General features: G+C 41.8%; 1 protein-coding gene across 4 annotated transcripts in view; it reads left to right on the top strand.

Moving 5' to 3' along the window:
* usp25 (ubiquitin specific peptidase 25) overlaps positions 1-27,505 on the top strand; it is a 221,857-nt gene that overhangs the window by 73,868 nt on the left and 120,484 nt on the right. For all 4 annotated transcript variants that reach the window (XR_012098867.1, XM_073044804.1, XM_073044803.1 and 1 more), the window contains exons 6-11: positions 5,786-5,872; positions 18,618-18,755; positions 20,299-20,375; positions 23,090-23,163; positions 24,322-24,479; positions 25,793-25,920. Coding sequence is in view for 3 of the 4 variants with exons in the window: in XM_073044804.1 (XP_072900905.1) it covers positions 5,786-5,872; positions 18,618-18,755; positions 20,299-20,375; positions 23,090-23,163; positions 24,322-24,479; positions 25,793-25,920 (662 nt within the window). In the remaining variant the exon portion in view is untranslated. The remainder of the gene's footprint in view (positions 1-5,785; positions 5,873-18,617; positions 18,756-20,298; positions 20,376-23,089; positions 23,164-24,321; positions 24,480-25,792; positions 25,921-27,505) is intronic.

Below are 27,505 nucleotides of genomic sequence, written 5' to 3'. Positions count from 1 at the left end.
TTTTGAAGCAGCTTTGGTAGATAGATCACATCATCTGCACACCTGATGCCTACCTCCTAAAGCATACGCACCCTACTCCGAGCTTTGTCAGGCAAGAGATTTATAGGAGGAAATCCTTCAAAGTTTCCTTGAAAATGTAATTCTCACTGACTCTTTGTAACCCCTGCCTCAGTCTGAGCATCTGTGTACCTCAGTTTCTATGACTGAAACCATGCACAAAAACATTGTGGATCTGCTATGTCGGAGCTAGAATGAACAAGTTCAACTTCAAGTTTATTGTAATCTGACTGTACATATACACAACCAAATGAAAGACCATTCCTCCAGACTACATTGCACCCACAGAATATTTACCACGCGCAGCACATGAAGTGAAATATTGCCACAAATAAACTGGGAAAATATAATTCAAAGAGCATGCAGTGCGCAGCACAGGTAAACAGTAAACAAAATATGTGGTGACTCTCGTGGGCTGTCCCCAGCACATCTTTAGGTTGCGTTGGTAGTTCAAGTTTATTCAACCATACATGAATATCTGTGAATACAGCCAAACAAACAGAGTTCTTTCAGGGCCAAGGTGTAAAACACAGTACCAATAGTCATTCACAACACAAGGCACAAAGAGCACAGAAAAGAGATCTAGCACATATAAGATATCAGTAAAATACAAAACTCTGAGTTGATGGATGTTGCAGCAGTCTGCAGTTGAACATGTTGCAGCTTGTCTTCTGCAGACCGAACACTGGGGGGCAGCACTGACTCCAGTTTGGAGTGAGCCACTCCAAAGGAGTGCAGTGCACTGCCTCCAATGGCTCTCTCCTGGGCGGCTTTAGACGGGTGACACAATGGCTTGGGGCCCAGTCCTCACTATGACCAAGGCCATGCTGTTCCCCCACTGTCTACCAATAACCAGTGCACTGGTGAATTGCAAATGCATTTCACTGTATGCTTTGATGTACATGTGATAAATGTATCGGTATCTGAAAGGCAGATACAGACGATACCACTTGCCTCACCCGTTGCAATCTGTGGACTCTTAAGCTACCTTGGTGCAACATGTTGGCGTGAACATAGAATAGTACAGCACAGCACAGTATAGGCTCTTTGGCCCATAATGTGCTGATCTTTTAACCCACTCTAATTTCCGTTTAACTTTTCCCTCTCACATAACCCTCCATTTTTCTATCATCCTTGTGCTGATCTAGCTTCTCTTAGATGTCCCTAATGTATCTGCCTCTACCATCACCTCTGACAGGGCATTCCACCAACCCACCACTCTCCTACAAACTTGATCATAAAAGCAAGAGGTTCTGCAGATGCTGGAAAATTTTGACAGGTTTTCAAGAGCAGTGGAACAGCCTCTGGCGTTTTGGCCGGTAATGACCACTCAATCGGCATTGCTAAAAGGATAGAGTGGCTGGTCAATGCTAGTTCTTGTTTTTATAGAATCATTAGGATATACAGCCCATAAACCGGCTTCCTTATCAAACCATGACCCTTTTACCCAACTACACTAGACCAGTTAGTCATATCCTTTTACGTTTGTCCAAGTGTCTCTTAAAAATAATAATTGTATCTGATTCTGTCACCACATTTGGTAACAACCTTTTCTGTGCGGGGAACATTACTTAGAATTCAGATCACCTTAAAACAATGTTTTCGATGCCCTTACCACAGGAAAAAGATTTTCACTATCTTCCCTGTCTGTGCACGACAATGTGTTCACTTGTGGAAGGACCTGTTTCTGTACTATGGTGGTCTTTGACTCTCTGCTGTGAATCATCTTGTGAGCTGTTAGTACACCACCTCTCAGCTTCCATCACTCCAACCTATCCTCTCTCTCTCCAGAACTAAAGCCATCCAATCTAGACGATATGCTGGTGAATCAACACTCCTAACTCCCCTGTGCAACCATATCATTCCTACAGTCAGAAATAAGAAGCTGGAAGAACTTAGCAGGTCAGGCAGCATCTGTGGAGGGAAATGGGCAATCAGCGATATGGGTTGAGACCCTTCATCTTGCCATCCTTCCAATAGGGAGATGACAAGAACTCCACACAGTTACTCCAAGGTCCATGCCATTATTAGAATAAAAGCTGAGCACTTCCTCCATCTCAAGTTCAATACTAAACTCTGACAACATCACTAAAATGGAACATCTGGTTATTGTTCCATTGTGTTGGAATTAAGTGCTGGGTCTCCTAAATTATATAGAACAGTACAACACAATGTTGTGCCAGTCTATATAAACCTACTCCAAGATTAATCTAACCTTTCCTTCAAACATGGCCAAACCTCTTCAATTTTTTTTCATTCATGTGCCTAAGAGACTCATAAATGTCACTAATGCATCAGCCTCAACCATCACCCCGGGTGTTTTTCTGTGCACTCATCATTTTTATTATATCTGATATCTCTCTGAAACTTTCCTTCACTCACCTTAAAATGATGATTCCTGTTTAAAACAACATTCGAACTTCACCAGTACTGACGAAGGATCTGGCCTCGAACAATAAGTTCATTTTCCTCCAGCATTTTGCGTGAGTTCCAGGTCTGCAGTCTCTCTTATGACTACAGAAATATACAGTCGGCCCTCCTTATCCGCGAGTTCCGCATCCGCGAATTCAACCAATCGAGAAAACCCGGAAGTGCTCTTCCAGCATTTGTTGTTCAAGCATGTACAGACTTTTTTTTCTTGTCATTATTCCCTAAACAATGCAGTATAACAACTATTTCACATAGCATTTACATTGTATTAGGTATTATAAGTAATCTAGAGATGATTTAAAGTATACGGGAGGATGTGCGTGGGTTATCGTGAATCGGGATCGAAAAAAATCATAGGTTTTCTTACTAAGTAAGTCAGAACAGGTACATCCGGTATTATTTAATGTCAGTTAGTCAAATGTTTGTTTTAGTATATAGTATGTATTTTACCCTTCTATGCATATAAAACACTTAAGAACGTTTGTTTCAGCGCCGGGCTCGGGGCAAGCCAGTAACAGACCACTTTCAAGTGAGCTTTCTATCCATGCCGGGTTGATGTGGAGGATCAAAAACTCAAAACCCCAAAACCCAATAACTAAACCACTTCATTGATTAGTAATAATTGTAGCTTTCAACGGGGCAGGGCCTTTCTCATTTTATCCTTTAAAATTGTTCCGATCGTTGATCGATGTAGCCTAACGCTCTTACAATGACTGATGGCGTTTCACCTTTTTCTGATCGCTTTATTATTTCCGCTTTATTTTCAATCGTGATCATGGTTATTTTTGTGAACTGAAACACTGCGGATTCAGAGCTCTGTCGCTGGGTCCTAATGTCCACTGCACTGAGACAGGTTAAATAAGGTCTGGGATTCCTCTGGGTCTTAAGGTCCACAGCATTGAGGGAACTTGAACATCCGTGTTTTTTTGGTATCCGCGAGGGGTCCCAGAACCAATCCCTCGTGGATAAGGAGTGCTGACTGTAGTTTGTTTTTCTAACTTATCTTTCTTTCTGTCGTTTGGTTCTTTTTTATATTCATTCAAGCGTTCTGGGCTTTGCAGTGTAAGCCAACCTTTAACTACCCACCCTTCAATTCCCTTGAGAAACATAGAAAACCTACAGCACAATACAGGCTCTTCGGCCCACAATGCTGTGCCGAACATATGCTTACTTTAGAAATTACCTAGGGTTACCCATAGCCCATAGTCAGTTAGTCCTGACGAAGGGTCTCGGCCCAAATCGTCGACAGCGGTTCTCCCTATTGATGCTGCCTGGCCTGCTGCGTTCCACCAGCATTTTGTGTGTGTTGCTTACCCATAGCCCTCAGTTTTTCTAAGCTCCATGTACCTATCCAGGAGTCTCACATCCAAGGACTCTTTACAACTTATGAACTTATGTTCTCAGTATTACTTTTATTTGCACAGTTTGTCTTCTTTTGCAGATTGGTTGTTGTCAGTCTTTGTTTACGTATAGTTTTCCTAAAATCCCATTGTTATTGCAACGTTCTCGCTCGGGTGTAACGTAACGCTGAGTTAAATGTCGAGATAAACCGGAGTCAATGAAAACAAGGTCGCAGTAAGATTAACCATTTACTGTTCACTCTTCACATTAACGTATGGTGAAAACTGTTGATAAAACAATACAAGATTGGTACAGTGATTGTTTCCTTCTAAATATCACATTTACATCGTGAATACTTGCAAAGGTAAAACTACAATAACTACATTACATTAAAGTGCAGCATACAGTCAGAATCTACCTGCTCCATTGACTGCTTTAAATACACTTCAACACAAACTATCCCGACTCTTTAACTAACGAAAACATAAACCTTATCAACCGTCGTTACTTTTAACAGAATCAGTGTTAACATTTTAACTCAACGTATCGATTATCTAATGACTTACAGCGTTGTTTTCACTGTGTTTTTGGTACGTAGAGAAAACTTAACTAGCGCTGTGGCGCCACATGTGAGCGCCCCCCACCCTTGCGTTTATCCCAAACCGGTATTTTCCCACAAGACGCGGCGAACCCGGATGTGACGTCATCGCAGCCGCGATATATTACAGACAAATGAATTTACTTAAACAATCCTAACTTTAACTAAAAAATGCTAACAAATTACTAAGCGAAAATATTATAAACTAAATAACTGCCATAAAGGCAGCACAGTTATATTTTTCTTGAAATTGCCTGGAAGAAAAAGAATCTCAAGGTAATATATAGTAACCAGTGGATAGTTTGATGATAAATTTACTGCGAACTTTGACCCAGTGTACCTATGATGTGACAGCATGTTTTTCATTGCATTTGTGCATATACAGTACTGTGCCAAGGTTGTTATAGCTGGGGGTTGGTAATGGGGATAAGCTGTCACTGTCTATTAAATGCTCCCAATGGCATGTGCCTCAAATAGTGCTGACAACCAAGTCCAGCTCCTGATCTTCACGTGTGGCTTAGCTACTAAGCCCAGTGGAACTGTTTCGAATGACAGGAGATGGGGCAAAGGTGGGTTACCGGCACCTTAAAACCAGTCGCTTCAGGCTGATGGGGCTTGGCAGCTCATTTAAGAGAAGGAAGACTCTGATCTCAATCCTCCGCTGCCTGTGGCTATACCCACTCATGGGGAAGGCTATGGGGAGAAGGCAGGGGAGTTGTGATGACTGAAAGAATTGTATCAGCCATAATTGAGTGGCGGAGCAGACTTGATGGGCCGAATGGCCTACTTCTGCTCCTCTATCTTATGGTCTTATGGCTTCGGGAGTAAACCTCAAGGGAAGAATCTGGAGCTCGAGTCCCTAATGCAGTCCTAAATTGAGTTCAATGCTGACTGGCAACTCCTGCGACAATGCAGGTGCTAAACTGTATCAGTCTCTGCTGTTCCTTTAGGTTCATCAGATGCATAGAGAGGGGGAGCTTGCTACATGGGCCAACAGCTCATGCTCCATATTGTACTGCCCAAGGTTGCATATCTAGACAGCTAAGATGCAACATTCATGGCCAACTCTGAGTGATGGAGGCCATCACCTCACCTCCCTTCTCCTTTACTCAACTGTGATTCCCCTCTCTCTGCCCCCTTACCACTCTCAGCCCATAATAGAGACACATATCAGAATCAGGTTTATCGTCACTCACATGTCATAAAATTTCAGCAGTCCTGGTGAAGGGTCTTGGCCCAAAGCGTCAACTGTATTCTTTTCCATAGATACTGCCTGGCCTGGCTTCTTGTGCTAAGTATTTGCCATGTAAATTTCCAGCATTGATCCTAATGTATTGTTCTTGTTCCTTCTTCCTGTAGTCATTGTTTAACCTGCTGAAGTTTCGAAGACTCGTCCTCAACTATGTACCACCAATTGATCCACAGGATGTGCCTCATAATCAAAAGGTGGGTGTCCTGCAAGTAGGACCTGCAGTGCAGAGACTTTCCTCTGATGTGTACAAAGGGTGAAAATGAGTGAGCTCTCATTTTGAAGGGTCTCGGCCTAAAAGGTTGACTGTTTATTCACTTCCATAGATGCTGCCTGACCTGCTGAGTTTCTCCAGTATTTTGTGTCTATTGCTTTGGATTTCCAGTATCTGCTGTATTTCTCATGTCTTTCATCATCTAAGCAAGATTCCGTGCTTCAGTCTGCAGTCTTTCATTCTGTGGAATGAAAGGGTAAATGTATGTAAGGAATTGAAAGGTCTGGATAGAGCAAATGTGGAGAGGATGTTCCCTATCGTGGGGGATTCTAGCATCAGAGAGTACAGCCATTGAAATTAATCCATTTGAACAGAAATGAGGAAAAGTTTCTTTAGCCAGAGGGTGGTGAATCTGTGGAATTCATTCCCACCGATAGCTGCAGATCAAGTCATTGGGTGTATTTAAGGCAGAGCTTGATAGGTTCTTAATTAATCAGAGCATCAGTGGTTATGGCCTAATTCTGCTCCTATGTCTTCTGGTCTTATCTCTGATCGGAGACAAAGGAGGTTGCAGTTTCTGGAACCTGAAGTAACAAACATCAGGATAGCGAAGATGCATACATCAGGATGCTCTTTATCAACTACAGCTCAGCATTCAATACTGCGTCATCCCCTCAACGCTAATCAATAAGCTTCAGTACCTTGGTCTCAATACCTTCTTGTGCAGTTGGATCCTTGATTTCTTCACTTGCAGATTGGTTGTCTGTACTGTTGAGGATGGTTTTTCATTGATTCTATTGCATTTCTTGTATTTACTGTAAATGGCAGCAAGAAAATCAATCTGTGGTGAGATATATGTACTTTGATAATAAATTTACTTTGAACTTTGAGACAGTCTGCTGTAGGGACTCAGTGGGTCAGGCAGCACCTGTGGGGGGAATGGACAAGTTGATGTTTCTGGTCGAGGCATAGGACACAATAGTACAGCCCAGCAACAGGTACTGTGCTTTGATCCAGAATCTTTGGGCTGAAACATGAGGTCAAGTTCAATGTCCCTTGTGTCTGAGCATAATCAATATCTTTCCCCCCCCCCCCCCACTTCCCAACTGTTCATCTACTTATCTAACAATCTCTTAGATGTCTCAGTGGTATCCTCTTCCACCACCTCCTCCGACAGTGAGTTCCAGACACCACCTATTCTTTTAGTACAAAAAATTGTCTTGCATTCATAATAAATAGAAAGAAGCACAATAGAATCAGTGAAAAACCACACATGACAGACATGAACATGAAACAACAAACTCTGCAAATACAAAAAAAAAGCAGTAAATATTGAGTATGTGAGTTGTAGAAGCATTAAAAGTGAGTCCATAGTTTGTGGAATCAGTTCAGTGTTGGCGTGAGTGAAGTGATCCACTCTGGTTCAGGAACCCAGTGGTTGAAGGGTAATAACTGTTCCTGAACCTGTGGTGTAGGACTTGAGGCTCTGTACCACCATCCTGATGGCAGCAGTGAGAAGAGAACATGGCCTGGATGGGGGGAGTCCTTGATGGATGCGGCTTTCCTGCAAGAGTGCTCCTTGTGAATGTGCTCAATGGTGGGGAGGGCTTTTCCTGTGATGGACTGGGCCGTTTCCACTACTTTTTGCAAGGGCATTGGTGTTTCCCACACTGGGCCGAGATGCAAAAAGCCAGTATGCTCTCCATTGTACTTCAATAGATGTTTCTCAAATTTTAGATGACAGATGCTGCGTCGACCTGTTCCACCATCAATCGAACCCTTCCTCCTTCCAGAGCCCATAACTTTCCATTTTTGTTTTTGTACATCCATGTGCCTATTTAAGAGACTCTTAAATGTTCCTACTGTATCAGCCTCTATCATCATGCCTGTTGTGTATTCCAGGCACCCAACATTCACTGTGTAAAAATAAACTGCCTCAGACATGGTGGCTTAGTGGTTAGCATAACCCTATTACAGCACCAGTGACCTGAGTTCAGTTCCCACCACTGTAAAGGGTTTGTATGTTCTCTCTGTGACTGCATGGCTTCCTCTGGGTGCTCCGGTTTCCTCACACATTCCAAAGATGTGTTTTAGTAGGTCACATGGATGTAATTGCCAGAAGGGCCAGTTACCGTGCTGTATCTCTAAATAAATAAAAAATAAAGAAAAACATCTCAAACACAAATTCTGCAGATGCTAGAAATCCATAGCATTACACAAAAAATTTGGAAATTAGAAGTATCTCCACACGTGACGTAGACCTCATCCAAGTCATTTATAAAAATCACAAAAGAGCAGGGGGTCCCAGAACAGATCCCTGTGGAATTTTATTTATTTAGCGATGCAGCACTGTAACAAGCCCTTCCAAGGAACCCGTAATTACACCCCTGTGACCAATTAACCTACTAACCCATGCTCTTTGGAATGTTAGAGGAAACCAGAGCACCCAGATGAGCCCCACACGGTCAGGAGAATGTACAAATTCCTTACAGACAGTTGTCAGGTTATCTGTCCAATCTACTTTCTTACCGCCATGAGTCTCACTTGTCTGCAGGAGGGCTCAGTAGAGCTCTGGAAAACATTAAGTAGAGAAGCAAAAATAAATCAGCTTGTAACGATTCACGAGTACACTCCGACCACTTAGTTTATCCAGATCGAAGGACCAATTGCAAGTAATTCAGTTTAAAACAGAAGGTTAGTAAGTGGAGGTCCGCGAGGATGGCAGTGACAACAGTGCAGTCTGATTGAAGTTTGAGGCTTTGTCTTTATTTCAAGTTCAAGGTAAATTTATTACCAAAATACATATATATTACCATATACTGCCTTGAGATTCATTTTCTTGCAGGCATTTACAGGAAAAATTAAATAATAAAATAGAATTTATGAAAAACTACACGCAAAGTCTGACACACAACCAAAGTTCAAAGTGAATTTATTATCAAAGTACATATATACAACCATACACATTTTGACCAATCTGCAAAAGAAGACAAATTATGCAAATAAAAAAAAATAATGATACTGAGAACCTGAGTTGCAATGTCTTCAAAAACAAGTCTGTAAGTTGTAGAATCAGTTCAGCATAGTGGTGAATGAAGTTATCCACGCTGGTTCAGGAGCCTGAGCAGTAATAACTGTCCCTGAACCTTTTGGTTCAACGCTGACTGGCAACTCCTGTGATGCCACTGATGCCAAACTGTATCATTCATTCCCTGCCATTTCTTTGGCTACGTGGAAAGGGAGAGCCTGTTGTATGGCAACAGCTTGCTCTTCATATCGTACGGTATTGGCTTGCTAACCTAGACAGCTAGGACGCAACATCCATGGCCAATCCTGACCAATGGAACGCTTCTCAGAACCTGGTGTTGAGGAACCTAAGGCTCCTGTACCTCCTCCCCATTGGTAGTAGTGAGAAGAGAACATGGCCTGGAGGGGGGTGTCTTTGATGATGGATTCTGCTTTCTTGTGGAAGTGTTCCATGTAAATGTGCTCAGTGGTGGGGTCATTTTGCACTTTGCATTTCTGTGTCCTATCTTATGGCATAGAGAATAAATTATAATTAATTATAAATTATAAATAATTTATATGACAATAAATGCAGTCATTTGATTTGAATACAGTGGATAACAGTTAATTGGGATGCATCAGAAACAGTGTATTTTGGTCCAATTAAACGGCTGCCCTAATTTGCCTAAGTTCATGGAAATAGTTAAAAGGTATAAGGTTATGAAATACGGAATGAATTGGTTGGGTTGAATTGTTCTCTAATCTTGGCAATCCATTTACAAACATTTTGTCACCATATGAGGAGACATCGTCAGTGGGCTGTCCAATTGTAGATTGTCTTCATAATGCTTGGTTTTTATATACTTATATGCGTTTCTGGAATTCTTCCCACATTGGCAACGCACAGAGTTCGCCACACAACTAATCATCACAAGACCCCCTCCCTACGTCATAATCGAGTTTCTCTAATGACACCCATTTAACTGATTGATAAGTAAGTAAAGGCCAAGCATTCGGAGGTAATGAAACATTTGCAAATGGATTGCCAGGATCAGAAAGCAACTCAAACCAACCACCCGAACTGCATATTTTCCAAGTCATTTTCAAAGAATAAATCCAAACGCTAATGCTGTTAGTTCGTAATAGCTATCACCAGAGGAGTTCATCCATCATGTTCTTATGATTGACTATAATTGAACAAAATGGAGAAAAAAATTCAAAAATCTGAGGCACAAACAGACTTGGGAGTCCTTGTGCAGGATTCCCTAAAGGTTAATTTGCAGGTTCAGTCTGTGGTGAGGAAGGCAAATGCAATGTTAGCATTCATTTCAAGAGGACTAGAATATAAAAGCAAGGATGGAATGATGAAACTTTATCAAGCACTGGTGAGGCCTCACTTGAAGTATTCTGAGCAGGTTTGGGCCGCTTAGTTCAGAAAGGGTATGCTGAAAGAGGGTTCAAAGGAGGTTCATGAAAATGATTCCAGGATTGAATGGCTTGTTAAATGAAGAGTGTTTGATGGCTCGTGGCCTATGTTCATATGAATTCAGAAGAATGAGGGGTGACCTCGTTGAAATCTATCCAGTGGTGAAATGCCTTGATAGAGTGGATGAGGAGAGAATGTTTCCTATGGTGGGAGAGTCTAAGACCAGAGGACACAGTCTCAGAATAGAGGGGGATCCTTTTAGAACAGTTCTGAGGAGGAATTTCTTTAGCTAGAGAGTGGTAAATCTGGAGTTCATTGCCACAGGCAGCTGTGGGGGCTGTCTTTATGTATACTTAAGGCAGAGGTTGATAGATTCTTGATTGGTCAGGGCATGAAGGGATACGGGGAGAAGGCAGGTGATGGGGCTCAGAGAAAAGATGGATTAGCCTTGCTGAAATGGCGGATAGGCCAAATGGCCTAATTCTGCTCCAATATCTTATGGTCTTATAGTCTAAATCAGTGCTGATACCTGGTGCAGGTAATGGACTGGCTTCGTATAATGCTTTAGATCAGTAGTCACCAACCTTTTTAAGCCCAAGATCCCCTACCTCGGCCTTAGTAAAAGGCAAGATCGACCCCACATCAATTAGTTACACGCATGCGCACCGGGGCAGAAAAGACCGGAGGTAAAACCCCACAACCCGGAAGTAGAAATAATATATAAACACCGGGGGTACCCACTTTTTTTTGCACTGCAGACTGGTTTAATATTGATAATATTCTTGCGGACCGGCCAACGGGGGTGGGGTGGTGGTGTTAAACACGACCGGCATACAGCGATACTCAAAGCAGGTTCCATATGTCCAGTCTATTCTACTTTTCACGGCTCTTGGCTTTTGTCCCGCTTGCTCATTTTTTCTACTGAGAAAACTCAGTGGGTTCGTCTTTAAGTGCTGGGTGCTTGGACTCAGGGTACTGAAGCAGTTTTGAGACATTGCCTCATTAGACAGCCTCCGGGCCCGAACTCAGCCTCCCGCCCGCCCACTGCCAGACGCCTTGGCCAGGTGTAGCTGGTCATGGGTGGGGTGAGAAGATAGGTTCAGTGTGCTAAACAAGTTCAGAGGCAACGCTCCAGGCCAGTAGTGACAGCACTTCCCGCCGGCCGCCGGAGGCCAACTGGTGATCCCTGGCACGAGGGTATCACTGTGTTTAGTCGCCTGATGACCTTGTGTGCGTTCAAGTTCAACAGTAGGTTGACAGGGAATGAGGAAAAGTGCAGCTGACTCGTATCGTTTCCTCGCGGCCCGGTGGTTGGGGACCAGTGAATTACACTGTGTAGTGCGGGAGAGCTATACGCATGCGCACTGGACAGAAAGAACGGAACTAAAACCCCGCAACCTGGAAACAATCTCACAACAGTGTTTGTGTATTTATTTTTCATTTTTTGTCGGGATCAACTGGGAAAGTCTCGGAGATCGACGGGTTGGCGACCAATACTTTAGATGATTGTATCCATCGAATCTGCATTTTCATTGTAACATTCAAGATGATTGCCCATACCTTCAAATTCTTCGTAATTACTAACTTGTTGAAGTGGTGAAATGGTTTAATTTTCACATTGGCTGTTTCTGGCATCTTCAAGCCTGAATGCAGTGAACATAACAGTTCTGAATTGTCGTAGCCCTTCCCACCATTGAGCACATCTACATGGAGGGCTTTTGTGGGAAAGCAGTATCCATCGTCAAGGACCCCCACCACTCAGACCATGCTCTCTTCTCACTGCTCCCTTTGGGACAAGTTACAGGAGCCTCAGCACCCACACCACTAGGTTCAGGAATAATATTACCCCTCAACCATCAGGGTCCTGAACCAGAGGTGATAACTTCAGTCAGCTTCACTTGCCCCATCACTGAAAGGGTTCACACAGTTCACTTTCAAGGGCTCTTCATCTCAACTTCGCGATATTTATTGTTTACTTACTTAGTACTTTTTTTTAGTATTTGCACAGTTTGTTGTCTTTTGCACATTAGTTGTTTGTCCGTCTTGTTGGGTGCAGCTTTTCATTGTTTCTGCTGTGTTCCTTGGATTTACTGTGTATGCCTGCAGGAAAATGAATCTCAGTATTGTATTTGGTGACATATACTGTATGTGTGTACTTTGAGAATAAATTTACTTCAAACTTTGGACTTACGTCTCGCCAACTATCAGTGACAAAAATCACTGCTTTTTGACACAAACACATGCAGTTGATGCTATTTAAAAGCTGATCATTCTAAGCACAGTGTAGTCTCTAATGACCACAGAAATGTACGCTACTGATGCTGGTTCAAAACTGTTTGGCAACAGTCTCCCAAATAAGCGAAGGAAATCCCAGCTGTTGTCTCGATTTAGTATTTGCTCTTAGGAGTCGTCCCAAATAGACAGCTACCTCGATTAACTGATAGCCGAATTATCTGGAACCCTTGCATAATCGTGTCCTTTCCTTTTCGTGCGCTGACATAGTTCTGTCTCCACTCCTATCTTCTCCATCCTGCATTGCAGCTCCCTCTGGTGGCAAATAATTGATCTATGAGGGTCAAACACCATTCACGTCCATCAGAAGCTTAAGTGTTCAGAATCTGGTTTATTATCACTGACTTGTATGATATGAAATGTATTGTTTTGCAGCTGCAATACTACAAAGATATAAAAATGCTATAAATTCCAAAAGCAATAGTGCAAAAAGGAATAATGATGTAGTGTTCACCTTATCGTGGACCGTTCAGGAATCTGATGGTGCTGATGAAGAAGTTGTACATGAATCATTGAGTGTGGGTCTTCTTGCTCCTGTGCCCTCCTCCTTGATTGTAGTAATAAGAGAGTATGTCCTGAGAGTCTTTAGTGATGGATGCTGCCTTCTTGAGGCATGCTATTCGTGATGGTGGGAAGGGTTGTATCAGTGATGGGGCTGGCCGAGTATACAGCCTCCTCCTATACATTGCAGTCTCCATACCAGGCAGTGATGCTCTCCACTGAACATTGGTAGAAATTTTCTCCAGCTCCTGATGAAGTAGAGCTAATGACATGCCTTCTTCATGATTGCTCCAATGTGTTGGACCCAGGATGGATCCTCAGAGATGTTGACGCCCAGAAACTTGAAGATGATCACCTTTTCCACTGTTGACCCTCCATGAGGTCTGCTGTGTGTTCTTTCAACTTCCTTTTCCTGAAGCCTACAGTCAGTTCCTTGATCTTGCTGAATTTTAGTCCAGGGTTGTTGTTGCGGCACCACGCAACCAGTTGTGCTGTTTCACTCCTGTACACCTCCTTGTCACCATCTGAGATTCTGCCAACAATAACAGTAGAAGCAGTTTAGTTTTGTTACTGAGAAATTTCTAAGTCAGCAGAAGATTTCAGCAGTGTGTACACTGCTGGGAAGTTTTGTATGTTGTACCATAGAGGAGCATCACTTCCATGGAAGAAATTGGTGATGACCTATGAGAAGCCCTGGAACATAGGAGATTAAGGTTGACATGATAAAGATAAGTCTATAAGATAAAAATTAGAACTATTTATCACATGTATGTCAAAACATACAGTGAAACACTTCATATGTGTCAATGACCAATGCAGTCTGAGGATATGTTATTAGCAGCCTGCAAATAGATAGATAGATAGATACTTTATTCATCCCCATGGGGAAATTCAACTTTTTTCCAATGTCCCATACACTTGTTGTAGCAAAACTAATTACATACAATACTTAACTCAGTAAAAAATATGATATGCATCTAAATCACTATCTCAAAAAGCATTAATAATAGCTTTTAAAAAGTTCTTAAGTCCTGGCGGTTGAATTGTAAAGCCTAATGGCATTGGGGAGTATTGACCTCTTCATCCTGTCTGCATCGATAGTAACCTGTCGCTGAAACTGCTTCTCTGTCTCTGGATGGTGCTATGTAGAGGATGTTCAGAGTTTTCCATAATTGACCGTAGCCTACTCAGCGCCCTCTTATATCTCCACACTTCCAGCATAAACACAGCATGCCCACAACTCACTAACCCTAACCCATGCCTCTTTGAAGGTGGGAGGAAACCAGAGCACCTGGAAGAAGCCCATACGGTCACAAGAAAAACATACAAACTTCTTGCAGGTAGTGGCAGCAATTAAACTCTGATCCCTGGCACTGTAAAGCATTATGCTAGCCGTTATGCTATCGTGCCACCCTTGGTTGCCTACATGGCATAGACAAGGTCAAAGCGTATAGTCTTTTTCTGGCAGAGGAGGTTAAAAACAAGTGGACATAGGTTTACGATTTAAAAGAGACATCAAGGCAATTTCTTCAACCAAAGAGTTGTGAGTATTTGGAATGAGCTGCAAGAAATAGTGGTTGAGAGGGGCATATTAACACCATTTAAACGCCATCTATGTAAGGATGGAAAAAAGGTTTAGAGGGCTGTGGGTAAAACATGAGCAGACAAGACTAGCTTGCTGGGAAACACAGTCAGTATGAACATGTTGGCCGACGAGCCTGTTTCCGTGCTCTATGAATAAACTGAAAATGTAATGGGGATCAATAGCAGAATCTGAATCAGGTTTAATTCACCAGCATATGTTGTAAAATTTGTTGACTGTGGCAGCAGTACAATACAATACATAATGGGGAATAAAACATCAATTACAGGGAATGTGTAGATGTTTATAAAATATATATGTAAGTAAGTAGTGCAAAAATGGAAATTTAAAAAGTAGTGAGGTAGTATTCACAGGTTTAATGTCCATTCACAAATCGGATGGCAGAGGGGAAGAAGCTGTTTCTGAAACATTGAGAACATCCAAGAGTTATTCTGTTCCATATAATGCTACATGAGCCTGTTGTCAATATAGCTGCTAAAAAGAATGTAGCTAGCTGTATTATGAGAGCACTTTTCAAAAATAGCTTCATGAGAGGGGAGTGAATCAACCTCTTGTGTGAGGATCTTTCTAAAGGCTTTGAATACAAAGTGCAGCAGGTGGCTTTGAACCATCACCCTTTCCCTGTTAATCCTTTAGTGATCAACAAGCTTACCGAATGTCATTGTTACTGAATGGAGTGATTTCTGTCGGGTCAGTCATAACACAAGAGTAGGTACAGACTAAACATTAGTGTCTTGCTTTTCTGCTTGCTTCAACATTTATTCAAAGCTGGAAAGGATACCAATTGTTCTGTGGACTATTTACAAAGATGATGTGTAAAGTCAGAATACAGAGTCAGGGGGTACACAGAGGTAGCTGGCTGGCTTAAGTCAGAATCAGGTTTACTGTCACTGACATATGTTGCGAAATTTGTTTTTTGGCAGTGGTACAGTGCATTACATACAGAAAAGTTTCTAAAAATTATGAATATACAGTATGAAAAAATCAATAGTGCAAAAGCAAAATAGTGAAGTAGTGTTCATGGGTTGGTTCATGGTCCATTCAGAATTCTGATGGTGGAGGAGAAGAAGCTATTCCTGAAACATTGTGTGTCTTCAGGCTGTTACGAACCCCATAACTGGGTCACTTACCAGCAAAGATAGAGAGGTCCGTTGAAGTCTGATGGCACTATTTTTAACAGTATTTATTAGTAAAAATACACAAAATAGTATCAATGCAACCATACAGATAATATACGTCATCAATACTAAATCTAAAAGTGCGGGTATAATAATAATCAATAAGAAATAAGCTCTATCGTTGTCTAGGGGATAATGTATTGTCCGATGGAAATATAAAAGTCACTCAGTTCATTCAGGCTGCAGCCTTTGGTTGGAGAGAGAGAGAGATTTTTGAGAAACTTGCCGGCTTTTCCTTTTATGATTTCGATCCTTCGGGAGTCCCGTTGGTGTGGCCGTTCACTTGTGGCCTCTCCTTTAGCTAAGCCGTTCTTCCGTGATGAGCCCGCTACCCTGGCAAGGGAGGACGCACATGGGCCCTCACCGGCGTTCGCTATAAAACGCTGTCACTGGCTTTCCAGCGTTTCTCCTGGTGCGTCTAAAGGAGTTGTTCCCCAGACCCTCTTTTATCCTTACTCACGGGGTCTCAGATGTCAATCAGGTTGGGATGATGCAATCCCTCAACCAGCTCACTCTGGTCATCCCCTGAGGGCTTCAATGAATAGTACAGTACTCAATACACAATTCCGTCTCCAAGAGACAATGGCCGTTATCCGTGGCTTTGTTTCGCTGAGGCCAGGACACATTCCAAAACCTTGTGGATTCTCTCTCATTTCCTGGGTCCCAGACCCGAATTAATAGTGATCTTGCGATTCTCACAAAGGAAGGGGCGACTTTGTACCCTTCGACCCCTCAGAGTTGTGGCACATTCGTAACAAGGCTTCTGTACCTCCTCATTGATGAAAGTAATGAGAAGAGGAAATGTCCTAGATAGTGAGGGCCCTTCTTCATGGATGCCACCATCTCGAGGCATTGCCTTTTTGAAGATACCATCGATACTGGGTAGTCTACTGCCTATGCAACCAGTCAAACTACTTTCCACAGTACATCTGCAGAAATTTGTAGGGTTTTTGGTGATATACCAAGTCTCATATTCCTATTGAAATATAGCCAATGGTGTGCCTTCATTGTGCATCCATGTTGGGCCCAGGGAAGATCTTCAGTGATGTTCACACCTAGGATCATGAAGCTGCTCACCCTTTCCATTGCTGACTCCTCGATGTGAACTGCTATGTGTGTTCTCCCGATTTCCCCTTCCTAAAGTTCATAATCAATTCTTGGGTTTTTCTGACTCTGGGTGCAAGGTTGTTTTGAGTGCAAAGTGGAAGCTAGGCTATTTGAAGTCGTAAAAGATAGCAGGACAATTGTGGAGAACGTTCATGTTCATAATCTTCTTTGTAACATGAAATCAGACATTACAGTAATTTCTAAATGGGGGTGACTGTGGCAAAATGATAAGACATTAATAAACTTCAGGCATGGACATACTGCCGGCAAATTATTTTAAAAGTTGCATATTTATAAAAAAGACAAGAAGCTGTATAGTATCAGAAAATAAAAGGGTCAAAAGTAGCCAAATCTATTATGGTGGTGATAAAGGTTAATAAGATCATATGGCCTACAGTTTAATTTTTGAGGAATGAGGAATATTGAGACCACACTTCGAGAACAGTGTGCAATTTGGTTAATGGGTGGGGGGGGGGGGGGAGATTGGCAAGTGTGCTACCAGATTTGCAAGGATGTTGCTGGCAAGTATTGCTACAGTAATCTTAGAGTCATAGGGCACTACAGCACAGAAAAAAAGCCTTTTGACCATCCAGACTGTCCCATTGACTTACACCTGGATCCATCCATGTACTTATCCAAACTTCTCTTTAGTATTACAATCAAATTTACATCCTCCAGTTCCACTGGCGGCTTGTTCCATGCTCACACCATGCTCTGAGTGAACCATCTCTGGTTTCTATTACTTCTGGTCCTCCAGCATTCCTCCAGATCTGTAACACTCCATTATGTCTCTGAACGACCTTCCTCTGCCTTCTACCCTTAATCCTTTCCCTGTTTGCATTTGGGAGTACGTTGGTAAGACACCTTTTTTAACTGCTGCAGTCACGGTGGTGAAGATACTAATACACTATTGACAGAGAGGAAGTTATGGACTTTGACCTGGTGATGTGAGTAAGCTGAGATGCATTGGGCATGGAGCAAAGGTGGTTTTCATAGCTGAGGTTCCTGACCTTGTGTAGTGCAGCTTCCATGGAGCCTATCAATCTCTTGGCAGCTCTATCCTTACATACTTTTTAATATTCCCATCAACACAGTAATATAGCAGTTAGTGTAATGCTTTACAGCAGTTCGGTATTCATTTTCCACCACCGTCTGTCAGGAGTTTATATGTTCTCCCTATGACTGTGTGAGTTTCTTCCCATATTCCTAAAGACAAACAAGTTAGGGTTAGTGCGTTATGGGCATGCTGTATTGCACCAAAAGCATCTCAGACTATGTTGGTTGTTGAAGTAAAGTGATACACTTCCCTGTGTATTTCGATGTACATGTAACAAATAAAGCTAATCTCTAAAATTTATCTTTAAGTTGGCTTGTCTCAGTTAAAATCTGTAAGTGATTTAAAAATTCCTCCTTACCAAAAATGTGCATAAAGTTCAAAGTACATTTTATTATCAGACTACATCTATGTCACTGTATACAATCCTGAGATTCATTTTTGTGCAGACATAGCATGAATCTTTGCAATTACTGTACGCAGTGCCCCTCCGTGCTTTACAGGTTACCTGATTCTGGCTGTGTAACACAAATCTATTCATTTTATTTCTCCAATGTGCAGGAGCGTCGGAATCTACCATTTATGCGTGAATTAAGACAACTATTTGCACTAATGGTTAGCTCCAAGAGAAAGTATGTGGATCCTTCAAGAGCTGTGGAAATTCTGAAGGATACTTTCAAATCCAATGACTTGCAACAGGTGAGACTTGGGATGTGGCTCATCAAGAATGTGCAGAATAACAATTTGTATTCTATCTTTTGTTTAAAATGTCTCTCAAACCAGTGAAATGTGAATCCCTGTCCAAGCTTTATTTGGGAGGGAAAGAAAGATTTTTCAATGTTTTGGAAAAGAAATTATTTAATGCATCTGATCTCTGTCTTTGCTGATTAAATTGCTCAACATTGGTTGGTAAGTTGATGGAGAAGATCCTGAGAGGCAGGATTTATGAACATTTGAAGAGGCATAATATGATTAGGAGTAGTCAACATGGCAGGTCGTGCCTTACGACAATAATCATTCACCAATCACACTATGGTAATGCAGGTAATAGCCAATTGAATCTACACATTAAAGGCCAATAATTGTTCAGAATTAGCAAAATAAACTGTCCAGTAGTAAATGTTACCCTAGAATCCTTCATCTGCTTCCGTATCTTGCCTTGGTTTGTCAAATGGCTCTGGCCTCCTCCTGTGCAAAGGGAACCTATGCTCTCCAAAAACCTCATTTGCCTGGGCTGACTGCTGTAAGCTGTCCCTGCCTGGACATTATCATAGCATTGCCTTGTTAATGACTTTCACAGCTGTTAGCCTCTTTTTCCTTCTTGTGTAAAGCCCACTATAATACCCATTGGCAAATGTAAACAGATGCGTGACTGGAATTTAGATTATTTAGTCTGTCACACGTTGATCTTGTAATTTCCTGTAGCCTTTCAGTCCTCTTGAAGTCCCTTCATTTCTACCCTTGTCTAACCTTTTAATTCCTCACCTTCCATCTGTGTGTCTCCTACTCTACCTATAGCTCAGCACCTCTCCATCTTGTTCTCCTTCAGAATATTCCTTGAAGATCGTGTCTTTCATCAGACTTTCAGTAGTTGGTTCTAACTTCTGGGTTTATCAAATTATAGAACCTAGAGCAGTACAGGGCCTTCAGCCCACAACATTGTGCCAGTCGTTTAACCTGCTCCAAAATCAATCTAACTCTTCTCTCCTACATAGCCCTCCATTTTTCTTTCATCCATGTGCCTACCTAAGAGTTTCTTAAATGTCTCTAATGTATGTGTGTTATATGTGTAATATAGCAGGCATGTATATATTCCACGCACTCACCTCTCTCTGTGTAATAAAGTCTACCTCTACATCCCTCCGTATACTTTCCTTCACTCACCTTAAAATTATGCCCCTTCCTGTATTTGCCATTTCCACCTTGGGGAAAAAGTTAATGGCTGTCAGCTATATATATCAAGTCTCACACCTCTTTCAAGCCACTTGTCATCTTCTTGATAATTGTTCCTATCTTGTGTGCTAGAATACCATATCTTGAACATGCATGTGGCTCTTTAATAAGTCCTCTATACCTTCTACCCCACCTTTTTATTCTGTTGTCTTCCCCCTTCCTTTTCAGTCCTGAAGAATTGTCTAGGCCTGAAACATCAACTGTTTATTCATTTCCATAACTGGTGCGTACCCTGCTGAGTTCATCCAGCATTTTGTGTGTGTTTAAAGTCCTCTCTCTTATTTTGTAGCAAGATGTGAGTGAGTTTACACACAAGCTTTTGGACTGGTTAGAAGATGCATTTCAGGTGAAGGCAGAAGAAGAGAGGTAAGCAGAGAGACATCTCGAGGTGAAATTATCAATATACCCCTGTGAAGTTGGTCATTATCCACATGAACTGCTGTTCTGTAATTGTACTTACTCAATGCATTTACTACACTCCTACGCTTTTCCCTCACTAGAGAATGTGAGCTGTCCCACCTGTAAATTCACTCCTCATTCCATATTCCTCTGCGTTGCTTGCAGTATATGGGTAGATCTAATTGTATGTGTGACAAATAAGCTTCTCTCTATTGCATAGTTTTTATAAAAGCAAGAAATACATTTCTGTAAACCTGCATATTGCTTCATAGAGTATTACTGCATCTCATTTTCTTCTGGGGATTTCAGAATCATCAGCATATGTTGTGCAATTAGTTAACTTTGCAGCAGTACAATGCAATACATGATAATAGAGAGGTAAAAAGCTGTGAATTACAGTAAGTATATTAAATAAGTAAATTAAATAAGTAGTGCAGAAAATAGGAAATAAAAAGTAATGAAATAGTGTTGGTGAGTTCAATGTCCATTCAGAAACTGGAGGAGAAGACTCAGCAGACCTATTTTCATGGTGTATTGTGAACCCATCAATCTGAATCTCTGCATCAGGAAGGGATGGAGTTAACCAAGATTCCGTGAAACAAAAGACGCAAGTGGTCCTAATGTCCCTCTAATAAATCACCCTAGCTCTGAGATCAGTTTTTATACCAGAGACTGTACATTTGCCAGCAAGGTGGTTGGTATTAGGAGTTGAAAGGCACGTTTTCTTAAACAAACTTTTATCCCAGCTCAGGATCCTCTCTTCTGCTGGCTTAAAGGGGAAACACACCAATGACCAGAGGAATTTGCTCCAGTTCCAATTTTAAGTGGCGATAGATTGATTAATCGCATCAAAACGATGTTACTAACTGTACACACCTTAGATGTAGATGTGTTTCTCAGCTGTAGCAGACTGAAACAGGAGAATTTGATGGTACCCATCAGCTATTCGCACAAGTTACCTTTCGATAGAAGTTGAAGTATTACATTGCGCAGTTCAGAGCAAACACAACATCATGTACAACAGCAATATATTGCTGTCTAGGTGACAGGCTCTTAAGCTGAATGTGCACACAAAATTACACAGTGCCTTGATGGATTGGGTAGGGTAAAGTTGAGGGTGTCAAATTTGAGGGTAAATATTAAAAAAATACTTGCAGCAACTTGTGATCTGGAGCTTAAGCCCATAAAGTTTAATGGGTAGATTCGGGAATAACATTTGAAAGTTGCAAACAAGTCTGGAATGAGAGGAAGAGGATATTAAATGAGTAACTGTTATTGGGGCATGAGAACAAAGATAGCATGTGGTGCTATTAGAATCAGAATCAGGTTAAATATCACTGGCATATGCTGTGAAATTTGTTTTGTAGCAGCAGTACATTGCAATGCATAATAATAAAAACTATAAATTACATTAACAAATATAGTGAGGTAGCATTTGATAATATGTATTAGCAAATAATGAGGAAGTGTTCATGGGTCATTGCCCATTCCAAAATGGCCAAGGGGCTGAAGCAGTTCCTGAAATTTTGAGAGTGTGGCTCCAGGCTCCTGTACCTCCTTAATAGTAGCAATGAGAAGAGGGCATGTCCTGGATGATGGATGCCACCTTTTTGAGGCATTGCATTTTGAAGGTGTCCTCAATGCAGGGAAGCACATTCAGTACTGTGCAAAAATCCTAGGCATATATTTTTGGGCTCCTTATCTTAGAGAGGATATACTGACATTGGAGATGGTTCAGAGAAGATTCATGCGAGGCTGTATTCCCTGGAGTTCAGGAGAATGAGGGGGATCTCATAGAAGCATTCCGAATGTTAAAAGGCCTGAACAGATTAGATATGGCAAAGTTATTTCCCATGGTAGGGGAGTCTAGGGACAAGAGGGCGTGAATTCAGGATTGAAGGACATCCATTTATAACAGAGGTGTGGAGAAATTACTTCAGTCAGAGGGTGGTAAATCTGGAATTTGTTGCCACGAGCGGCTGTGAAGGCCAAGTCATTGGGTGTATTTAAGGCAGAGATAGATAGGTTCTTGATTAGCCAGGGCATCAAAGGGTATGGGGAGAAGGCAGGGGCGTTGGGATGACTGGAAGAATTGGATCAGCCATGATTGAATAGTGGAGCAGACTCGATGGGCTGAACCTTAAGGTCTTATATAGCTAGGGTGTCTAAGACTTTTGCACAGTACTATAGTAATTTTATCTATTGCATTGTACTGCTGCCATGAAATTCATGACACTTGCGGGTGATGATAAACCTGATTCTGACCTGGGTCTCTATTGTGGACTGAGAGTGGGAAGGGGACAGGGAGAGGAGAATCACAGCTGGAAAAAGGGAGAGAAGCAGGAAACACCAGAGACATTCTGGAATGATTAATAAACCAATTGTTTGGAATCAAATGACCTTGCCTGGTGTCTCAGGGCTGGGTGTGTCTCCACCCACGCCATCCCTTCTCCAGCCCGGCACTCCTTCTCTACCATCTGTGCCACACCCCTCCTCCGGTGCCCCACTCTTCTACTCCCATTTTTTGGTGCTTCCGCAAAATTTACAAATTTCCTCTCCGCTCCATGTTGACAAATACAGTACTGTGTAAAAGTCCTAGGTATGCTATATATATATATAGTTCTTTTGTACAGAACTGTATAACATTGAAATGTGTTAATGAACTTTTGTTATTTTGCTAGAGATGGTGAAAAGCCAAAGAACCCAATGGTGGAACTCTTTTACGGGCGATTCCTGGCTGTTGGGATGCATGAAGGTAACATAGATCAAAGCTAGTGTTGTGAAGATGCTATTTAGTGATTTTAGTTTTAAATTGCGATTTTTTTCAAAGTGGTCAGAATTTGTTTGTAATCCTTTTTGTGTAATTTTACCTGTTTGCATTAATTGGTCAACAGTCCATATTATTTCATTAGAGGTCCGTTCAATAGTGGGATTGAAGCTGTCCTTCCTTGAGCCTGGAGATATGTGCTTTCAGGCTGCTGAATGAAGGAAGAGGAAGAGAGTATGTCCAGGATAGGTGGGGTTTTCGATTGTGCTGGTTGCTTTATGGAGGCAGCAAGAAGTGTCGACATGGTCCATGGAGGTAGGCTGGTTTCTGTGATGAGCTATGACCACGACACTGTGTAGTTTCTTGTGGTCTCAGGCAGAGCAGTTGCCATATGAAGCTGTGTTATATCCAGATAGGATGCTTTCTATGGTGCATCAATGAAAAGGAGACTTGCCACATTTCTTCAGTGTCCTGAGGAAGTAGACGTGCTGCTGAGATTTCTGGACCATAGCTGATCAGTCGATAGGGTAGTCTATTGGTGATCACTCCTAAAAATTTGAAGCACTCAACTCTTGAGTTCAGCACTGCTGATGTAAACAGAAGCATATGCATCGCCCCCTTCCTGAAGTTAGTGACCAGCTCTTTCATTTTGCAGACATTGAGGGGCAGATTGGTATTGTGGCATCATGTCACCAGTCTCTCTGTTTTCCTCTTGTATTCTGACTATTGTTCTTGAAGATTGAGGTTGGAGGAGTTGGGCTAGCACAGTAGCGTAACAGTTAGTGTAACACTATTACAGTGCCAGCAACGTGGGTTCAATTCTCACCGCTGCCTGTAAAGAGTTTGTATGTTCTCCCCATGACTGCATGGGTTTCCTCCCACAGTCCAAAGAATTAGTAGGTTAATTGGTCATGTAGGTTTCCTCTGGGTGCTCCGGTTTCCTCCCACATTGCAAAGACATACCTATTAGTCATATGGATGTAATTGGGCAGCTCGGGCTTGTTGGGCCAGAAAAGCCTCTTACTGAATAAAAATTGATAAATGTCAATGCCTAAGTACTGGGAAATGAGACAATAAATGAGCCTTTAGCCATTCTAAATCCGTGAACACCAGGTTAACTTGAATACACCTCAAACTTTGCAACAGGGAAGAAGTTTGAGAACTCTGAGATGTTTGGCCAGTACCCTCTGCAGGTGAATGGATTTAAAGATCTGCATGAATGTCTGGAGGCTGCAATGGTTGAAGGCGAGATCGAGTCAGTACAGGTGGAAAATTCTGTTACATCGGCGAAGTCTGGACAAGAGGTGAGTTGTTTCTGTAACTCGTGCCATGCTGAAGTTGAGATCCCCACATATCGATGTATTGAAGGGAGAGACAATTTCAAGGGTCTCTGTTTATTTTGCTCATCTTCCTCGCAGACCAGCTGCGAGCAGAATCCCAGAACAAATATTCTGGTGTAAATAGGCTTCCTTTCCTGTAGAATACTTTTCTATGTTATACTAATTTTGGGATATTCACAGATCAGAATTTGTCTTATTCAGTAAGTATAAATCTGAAAGTTTAGGAAACTATTTCCTCAAGCCAGAGACACAGGATCTTATGTGGTTTGGTATTCATGATAGAGGTGCAGATAGGGTGCCATGGTAACAGCGTTTAGTGCATTGTTATTACAACTTGAGACATTCCACAGCTTGGAGTTCAGTTCTGGCGCCATTCTGTAAGGAGTGTCTGTGAAATGCATGGGTTTTGCCCAGGTGCTCTGGTTTCCACCCATAGTTCAAAGATTATACAGGGTAAGTTAATTGGTCATTGTAAATTGACCCATGATTAGGTTAGTGTTAAATTAGGATTGCTGCAGCCATATGGCTCAAAAGGCTGTACCACTAATTAAAATTTTAAAAATATTATTTATTCAAAGGATTACTATCTACTTAATTCTCATAATTAAGCCTGGATGGTGGGGGATCTTTGATGGAAGGCTCAATAAAGGGTTTTGTCTTGAAATGTGGACTGTTTATTCCTTTCCACACATGCTGCTTGACCTGCTGAGTTCCTCCAGCAGTTTGAGTGTGCTACTAAGGGCTTCCAGCATCTGAAGAAACTCTTGTAGTTTTGATGGATTTTGCCTTCTTGGGGCAATTCCTCCTGTCGATACTACCATTGGTAGGGAGCAATTCTCTTCTCCGAAGAGCCTCATTTTTTTCTTAATCAGAATTAATGAAAATTTTAGAAACTTACAATAGTAATTTTTGGATAAGGGAACTGGGGGATTTTGGGAATCCAGAAGGAAAGTGGACACAATGTAGAGAAATCCCCATGACTGACAGAGCATGGTTAAAGGACACAATTGTCCACTCTGACTTCTGATACGTAAGATTCATTACATGGCACATTTAACAAATAACTAACAATCCTCTGGGTTTGGTTATGTTATTCCATTTGAAATTCACAAACTGTCCCCAACAGCTGTAGTAACATACACAAAGTTCTGGAGGAATTATGGAAGGGTATAAAGAGTTGAGGTTTTGGGCCGATACCAGGCTTAACATTCATCTCAGAAATACAAGTGATCAGGCTTCGATTTCTGTTAATGACATGTTTCTGTTTGTCTCCACAGCACTGGTTTACTGCACTCCCACCTGTACTAACTTTCGAACTTTCCAGATTTGAGTTTAATCAAGCTTTGGGAAGGCCTGAGAAGATTCATCATAAGCTGGAATTTCCACCAGTCTTGTACATGGACAGGTATTGGGCTTAATTAGCATTATTTTGAGAAGGCTAGAAGACAAAAGCAAGAATGTAATGTAGAGGTTTTATCAGGCTTTGGTCAGTCTGCACTTGGAGTATCGTGAGCAGTTTTGGGCCCTTTATCTAAGAAAGGATGTGCAGGCATTAGAGGGCATCTAGAGGAGGTTCACAAGAATGATCCTAGGAATGAAAGGATTAATGTATGAGGATCTTTTGATGTCTTTGTACTCGACATACAAACTGTACTCAGTGGTGTTCAGAAGATTGAGTGGTGATCTCATTGAAACCTACCGAATATTGAAAGGCCTGCATGGAGAGGATGTTTTGTTGCCGTAGCGGGAGAGTTTAGGGCCAGAGGGCACAGCCTCAAAATAGATAATGTCACTTTAAGACAAAGATGAGGAGAGTAATTTCTTTAGCCAGAGGGTACTGAATCTGTAGAATCCATTGCCACAGGCGGCTGTAGAGGGCAAGTCTTTAGATATATTTAAAGCAGATATATTTTACTTGATTAGTAAAGGTGTCAGAAGTTACGAGAATGGCACAAGGATGTGTTGAGAGGGATAATAAAGCAGGAATGGTGGAGCAAACTTGATGGGCTGAACGGCCTAATTGTGCTCCTATGTCTTATTGTCATAAATGTTCATGTCCCTGCTTTGCATCGTAACAGTACTAAAGAAGTAACAGATTTTTAAATGTCAGCTTTAACATGGTAAATCACACCAAGTTGTGTCATCAAGTAATAAAAAGCAGCAAGAAACACAGAACGGTGACCAAAATCTTGGTTGGCGAAGTGGGCTTTCAAGGGATGTCGGAAGAAGAAATCAGGCGTTTGGGGATGGATGGGAGAGAGAAAGAGTTAGTGGAATAGTAATGCAGATTTTAAAATTCTTACTCTCTCCTGCTCTGTGAAATTCTCTGATATCATCACCATCTTGATATAGTTGATTCTTGGTGAGTATTAGATCATAATACCATAAGATATAGGAGCAGAAGTAGGCCATACAGCCCATCGAGTCTGCTCCACCATTCAATCATGGGCTGATCCAATTCTTCCAGTCATCCCAACTCCCCTGCCTTCTCCCCATACCATTTGATGCCCTGGCTAATCAAGAACCTATCTATCTCTGCCTTAAATGCACCCAATGACTTGGCCTCCACAGCTGCTCGTGGCAACAAATTCCACAGATTTACCACCCTCTGATTAAAGGAATTTCTCCGCATCTCAGTTCTAAATGGACGTCCTTCAATCCTGGAGTTGTGCTCTCTTGTCCCTAGACTCCCCTACCGTGGGAAATAACTTTGCCATATCTAATCTGTTGAGGCCTTTTAACATTCGGAATGTTTTTATGAGATTCCCCCTCATTCTCCTGAACTCCAGAGAAAACAGCCCAAGAGCTGTCAGACGTTCCTCATATAGTAACTCTTTCATTCCTGGAATCATTCTGGTGAATCTTCTCTGAACTCTCTCCAATGTCAGTATATCCTTTCTAAAATAAGGAGCCCAAAGCGAATACAATGCTCCAAGTGTGGTCTCACAAGTGCCTTGTAGAGCCTCAACATCACATCCCTACTCTTATAT

This window comes from Hemitrygon akajei, chromosome 5, assembly GCF_048418815.1.
Source record: "Hemitrygon akajei chromosome 5, sHemAka1.3, whole genome shotgun sequence".
Lineage (NCBI taxonomy): Eukaryota > Metazoa > Chordata > Chondrichthyes > Myliobatiformes > Dasyatidae > Hemitrygon > Hemitrygon akajei.
Note: the sequence above shows the minus strand (reverse complement) of the source record. Positions and strands in the feature narration are given on the sequence as shown.